This window comes from Arachis hypogaea, chromosome 14 (genome assembly GCF_003086295.3).
Source record: "Arachis hypogaea cultivar Tifrunner chromosome 14, arahy.Tifrunner.gnm2.J5K5, whole genome shotgun sequence".
Lineage (NCBI taxonomy): Eukaryota > Viridiplantae > Streptophyta > Magnoliopsida > Fabales > Fabaceae > Arachis > Arachis hypogaea.
The window spans coordinates 125,261,829-125,267,897 of record NC_092049.1 but is presented as its reverse complement, the minus strand read 5'-3'; the positions used below and the strand labels follow the sequence as shown (position 1 = coordinate 125,267,897).

Genomic DNA, 6,069 nt, shown 5'->3' with positions numbered 1-6,069 from the left:
TACATATATCTATCATGCAAGCTACCTAAAAGCCTACCCTGAAATGGTACCCCTCCCCTAACGCATCTATTTGGCACTGGAACACCATCTTCCAAAGAAAATCAAAGACCAACAACAGCAAAAATGCAGAACAAATACAAGCAACAAACATACAACAATAAAGCACAAGAAAGCAGGGATCGAGAGTTACCTGAATTGGTTGCAGGAACTTAGGAGAGAAGGGAGAAGTGCAGGAACGCTCGAACGAAGTTTTGGATATCAGGGAGAGAAGAAAATGAGAGTAACAAGGATGGGAGAGAGAGAAAGAAGAAATTGTTTAAAAATCGCTAAACGAAGCGCGAAAGGGCCAGGGGCAAAATGGTCTTTGCGCGCGAAATTTTGCAACCCATTATGAGCATTTAATGCTCAGCGCGAAGAACGAAGCGACGAACGGTTGCCTCAGCAATCAAGAGACACGCGCGCAGGGGGGCACGTCCTCCCCACGGGCGGCCGACCTGACGACGACGCATGGAACGAGAAATAACACGCCATTGATAGCTCTCACGACTATTACTGGCACGTGGGGGCACTGTTACGGCCTGGCCCAGACCCTCTACGGGTTGGCCCGACCCGAGCACCACCCGACCCAAACGGTCGGGCAGGGGGCCTCGCAGACGACCCGGACATGCGTCTCTGACAGCTCATCTACTGCTGTGAGAAGGACGCCTCGAAGAAAGTGGGCCTGTCCTTGCAGGGCCCACCTCTGACACAGTATATAAGGGGAAGGTTTTACCCTTCCCCCATGTTATGTCACACATCACCCTGCCCCCTTTTCGCCTGCACACTTACTGACTAGAGCGTCGGAGTGTCCTTGTAGGTGACACCCCCCTCTCGTCCACACGAAGTGCTCGAGATCCCGCCTACACCTGACTGGCAGCCCACGACCAGACGAGGTCCCCAACTCCAACCAGGATACCTATCCGAACCGTCCGGTACCCGACATACCGAACATTATAAAATATATAACACTGAATTATACTTTAATATCGTATTTAGTGAGAGTAGGTAAAATAGTGAAATGAGGGATTAAAAATAGAATAGAGGTGAGATTAGAAAAATGAGGATAGATAATAGAAGTAGCAGAATAAAAATTTAAAAAGTTAAATGAAAATACTTTTAAAAATAAATTTTATAAAAGTATCAATTATTATTTTCAAGAATTTTAGTCTCTTTTAACTCTATTTTCTAAATTATCTGAATAAATTGAAATTTTGTATTTTAAAATTAAAATTTTAGTTTAAATTTTTAGTTATCAAACACAATATTAAATCTCATTCTTCAATCTCAATTTCAGTCTTTAGAAAACAAACGCTTTCTAATAGTTGACAAAGAAAATATATCATTTTCACGTTGATAATTAACCTAAACTTATTAATAACTTACAACTAAGTTGAAGAATTTAAATTGAATTATAACAATTAGAAGCTGTATAAATTATAAAGTTATTTATTCAAATTGATATAAATATTGATAAATAGTGAGAGTTTCATGAAAAGAAAATAAAATTTAATCAAAATATTATTACAAAAATTCCATGAAGTATCAAATTTTGACAAGTTATCACATGAAATAAAGAAATGCATGCTGAAATTTTATTTGTTGAAACTCAATATAATAACTCATAAGCAAATTTGTCAAGTAAAGGAAAGCAAGGACCACATGAATTCAATTTCTGTAAATTACCTTATCATTTTTTTTTTACCAAAGATAGGAGACTCGAACCCGTAACCTCTTAGATGAATATGGAGAGACTATATCATTTGAGTTATAACCCATTGGCAAATTACCTTATCATTTGATTGTTAAAATATTAGTTTATTAACAATCCATGCTTATATGGAGGATAAAATCTAGATTTTATTCCTTGAGTAAAATTTATAAATTAATTTAGACTTAAATCGAGCGTTTTCACATTTATTTTATTAAGAAAATTCATAAAGAGCAGAAATATATATTATCGTTTTAATATTATTTCTCTTCTTAATATGTTATCATATTATTGAAAAAACATTATATCAAAATTGTTTTATATTGTCAGAGTCATTTTGTAAACGAGTGAACCTGAGCGAAGTAATTTGCGAGGTGTCAAATTGGAAGTAAAAGAATTTAAAATCTAGAAAGCAATTCAACAGAGTTAAATGATAGTACTACTTTAATTTTTTTGGAAAAGATAATTATACCTTTCAGAAAATAATTTATAAAAATGTTAAGTACGATTTTGGTCTCTAAGATAAGATATGGATAAAATTTTTTTTTATTCCCAGACCAATTTCTTTTTACATATAAATCCGTCCTTAAAATTTAACTTAGTTTTAAAATTATCCTTTTGACCTAAATTTTAAAATTTTTTACTAAATTATTTTTTACCAAACAAAATTATAAAATAAAAAAAAAAAAAAAAAAGAGAACACGAGAAAAGAAGAACAAAAGAAAAGAAGAAGAAGGGGAAAGGACAGAGGAGAAGACGAAGAAAGGGAAAGAGGAAGGACGAGGGATAGACGAGGGGAAGGACGAGGGACTGACGAACATCGACACCAGTGTTCGACGTCGGACGCCAACAAATCCGTGAGGGTGGACGTTGCGCGCCGCTCGACGTTTCTGCTCCTCCTCATCGCTTGCTCGTTGGTAGTCGTTTCTCTGCCGGTCGCGCTGCTCCTCGTCACTCACTGCTGTGCTTCGCGTCCTTGTTGGTCTTTTCTATGGTTTCAATTCTGCTTCTATTTTGTTGATTTTGTTAATTACATTATTATTGATTTTTCTGTTTTTTCTATTAATTATATTGTTGAATTTTTTTTTTAATTTCTGGATTTGTTGATTTTGTTAATTACATTATTTTTAATTCTGATTCTATTATTGTTGTTGATTCTAATTTCATTTTGCTTTCATGTTTCTTCTGTTTTTGTTTTTTCTACTTTTGATTCTGATTCCATTATTCATTGTTGTTATTGATGTTTCTGGTTGCTTCTGCTTCTGTTTCTTTTGTTGTTATTGTTCTTTGGAGTTAAAAAAGATAGTGATAGAAATTATATAGATTTATTTTTTCATTTCTATTTCTATTTTTTTTGTCTGTTTATTATATTGTTGTTGCTGATGCTTTGATGAAAAAGAAGAAAAAAAAAAGAAGGGACGATGTTGTGATGAAAAAAAAGAAAAAGAAGAATAGAAAATGAGAATTTTGGTGAAGAAGGGAAAGAATATTTTGGTACGAAAGAAGATTTTAAAATCATGTTAAATCTTAGGGACAAATTCGAATACCAAAAAAAAATTGAAAACGAAAAAAATTTTCAGCTCCTACTCTAAAAGCCAAAATCGTACTTCACCTTTATAAAACTTTGAGATTAACTTATAGATTTTTGACAATAAAAAGATATGGATTTTATTAAAATGTATTTTAAAGACATATTTTATTAAAAATTGTAAAAAGAGTAAATTTTTAATATTTTTAATACATTAAATACATTAAAAACTTAAAAAAATTTATTATATCCTCTTAAGAAGATATGTTTTTAAGATACAAAAGAACTAAATTCAAAAGATATTAAGTAAATTTCAAAACAAAATATTATGATAGATTTATAAATTCTTGAAAAAAATATATTATCAAGTGAATTATCCAATAATTGCAACACACGACTAATAAATTTATGAAAATTTTCAAGTAGAACGCATTTCATCTTTTTATCACCAAGATATATAAATTTATTACAAAAATTTTTCAAAATCCATTTAATACTTTTATTTTTTTAAAATACTTATAGATCTTGTCTCCTGTAACTCTCTTCATTCCATCCTCATCCTCCCATGTTTATAGCTTTCCTCTTGGAGTTCATCACCCAAGTTACCACTGTTGCAACGGCAAGTTGAAATAAAAACAAAGATAAATCATTAGTATATATCCTTTTTAAATTATCTTTTTTAATTTAATTTTTATTTCTAAAATAATTAAAAAATATATTACACATTTTGTATTTTCATAAAATTTATGATAATAATTAAAAAGCTTTTTAGAAATTAAATTACGTTTATAACAATAACAATCAATTAAGAGCATCACTACCAGAAGTGGGCTGCTAGTTTTATTTTAACTTTCAAGAAGTCTTTAGTTTTAAAAACCGAAAAAACAAATTAAATTGAACAAAGGCATAATAATAAACACAAAAATATAATTTAATTTAAAAAATAATATGTGTATACAAAAAATTAGACATACATTATATCAACTACTAAATTAATTATTATTTATTCATATATATATAATTTAATTTAATTTATTTTTAATATATATTTTATATTTTAATTACCGATTTTGATATATATATATATATATATATATATATATATATATATATATATATATATATATATATATATATAACAAAATTTAATTATATCGTAGTATCATATAAAAACTAAAAGTATACGTAAAAGAAACGCTATAATGCTATTGTGACTCTGGTCAAAGAACTATATAATAGGTAGGCTAGGTATATAAGTTGTGATTTTTTTACATGAACGTAACTTACCTCGGGATTAAAAGTGAGAGCCACCTTAATCTCCCCACAATAATTCTGGTTCTTAACAACATTGTAAGAAGTTTCCTGAATGCTACCCGCAGCAAAAACTGGTTCTAATGGAATTCTGCCATATATCAAAACAAATGCACTAACTAGCTATATATAATTTTTCAACAGCTAAGTATGAGATTAATTATGAAAAGGAAACTCAGAAATGAAAGGGATATATAAGATACAAAAAAAGAAAATGGTGAGAATAAAATATTAAGGCAACAGCAGTTTTCTATTACAGTGTGAACATTTCATACAATAAAAGTAAAATTTAAAAACCATGACCATCATCAACAAAGTTTAAACAAAATAGAATCAACTACATAATAAGATTAATCACTGAATTTCTACATATAATTAGGTTGATAGTAAGAAGAATTTAATTTGGACTCACCTTGCCTCACCAAGAAAATCATCCCGAGTAAAAGTATCTTTGTCCATAATCCTCAGATTAAGTTCAGCAACATTATCAGAAACTGTGAAAAGAAAGCTCTCATTCCAACGAGGGTTAGATCCTCCACCTACACATACACAACGTAACACACAGCAATTAATTATTTTGAAACTGCAATAATAATGTTTCTGTCAGATCCAATATGTATTTGATCAAGAGAAAACAAATTAAACCTCTTGCCACACTGCTTCTATTCTCCTGTGCTCGATAAGTGAGAATTACATAAGGATCCATTTTTTCTGTTCATCAAATAAATCAGATATTAATTTACAATCTAGTCTATTTTGAATTCTCCAACAACGTAGCTGAAAATTCTTGACATGCAAAAAATCGGAAAACAATACGCTGAATTGAAAAATAATAATAATATATATCTTCAACTTGGAGTAAAAAAATCGATCGATTAAGCACAAAAAAATACCAAAATATTAAAACTAATTCTCGTTCCTTAAAAGATGACATGCTATAATTTGTTTTTCAGAAGAATATAATAATGGAGCGATTTTAGTTGCATGACTTACTGAGAAAATCAGCGTCCTTAAGACCTTTTGCGCTGACAAGAATGACTTCAAGCGTTCCGCGAGGCATCCTCTCTTGACACAACACTTCTATCTCTCTCGCTTACAATTGTTGAAACTTGAAATGTTACACAAATAACCAAACCCCTCACCAATTTATAGCTGAATTTTTCGTTTCTGCTATTAATTACTTAAATAATGCTCTTATAATTTTTAACTAAATCCTAAGAATTTTAATGATAAACGTACTAAGAGCATTTGTTAATAATTTAAATTTGGAATTATTTTATGGAGAAAATGAATTTAATTATATGCATTTTCTTTGGTACATGAACCTTTTATATGCATTTAATTTCATTGAATATTTCAATATATTTTTTTTCTATAAGACTCATGAGAATTAATAACACACGTAAAATTGCTAGGAACATAACTTTTATTCTTATTTTTAAATGTGTATTATTTATATATACACACTAGTGTATTAATATAC

At 30.0% G+C, this 6,069-nt stretch overlaps 1 protein-coding gene across 1 annotated transcript; it reads right to left on the bottom strand.

Moving 5' to 3' along the window:
- Positions 1-3,677: 3,677 nt before the first annotated feature.
- LOC112740599 (16 kDa phloem protein 2) lies at positions 3,678-5,836 on the bottom strand. Its single transcript, XM_025789241.3, has 5 exons — positions 5,580-5,836; positions 5,232-5,297; positions 4,999-5,125; positions 4,563-4,677; positions 3,678-3,883 (listed from the first exon to the last, which is right to left on the bottom strand). The coding sequence occupies exons 1-5, from the start codon at positions 5,644-5,646 to the stop codon at positions 3,878-3,880; spliced, it is 381 nt and encodes a 126-aa protein (XP_025645026.1). The 5' UTR covers positions 5,647-5,836; the 3' UTR covers positions 3,678-3,877.
- Positions 5,837-6,069: the final 233 nt, after the last annotated feature.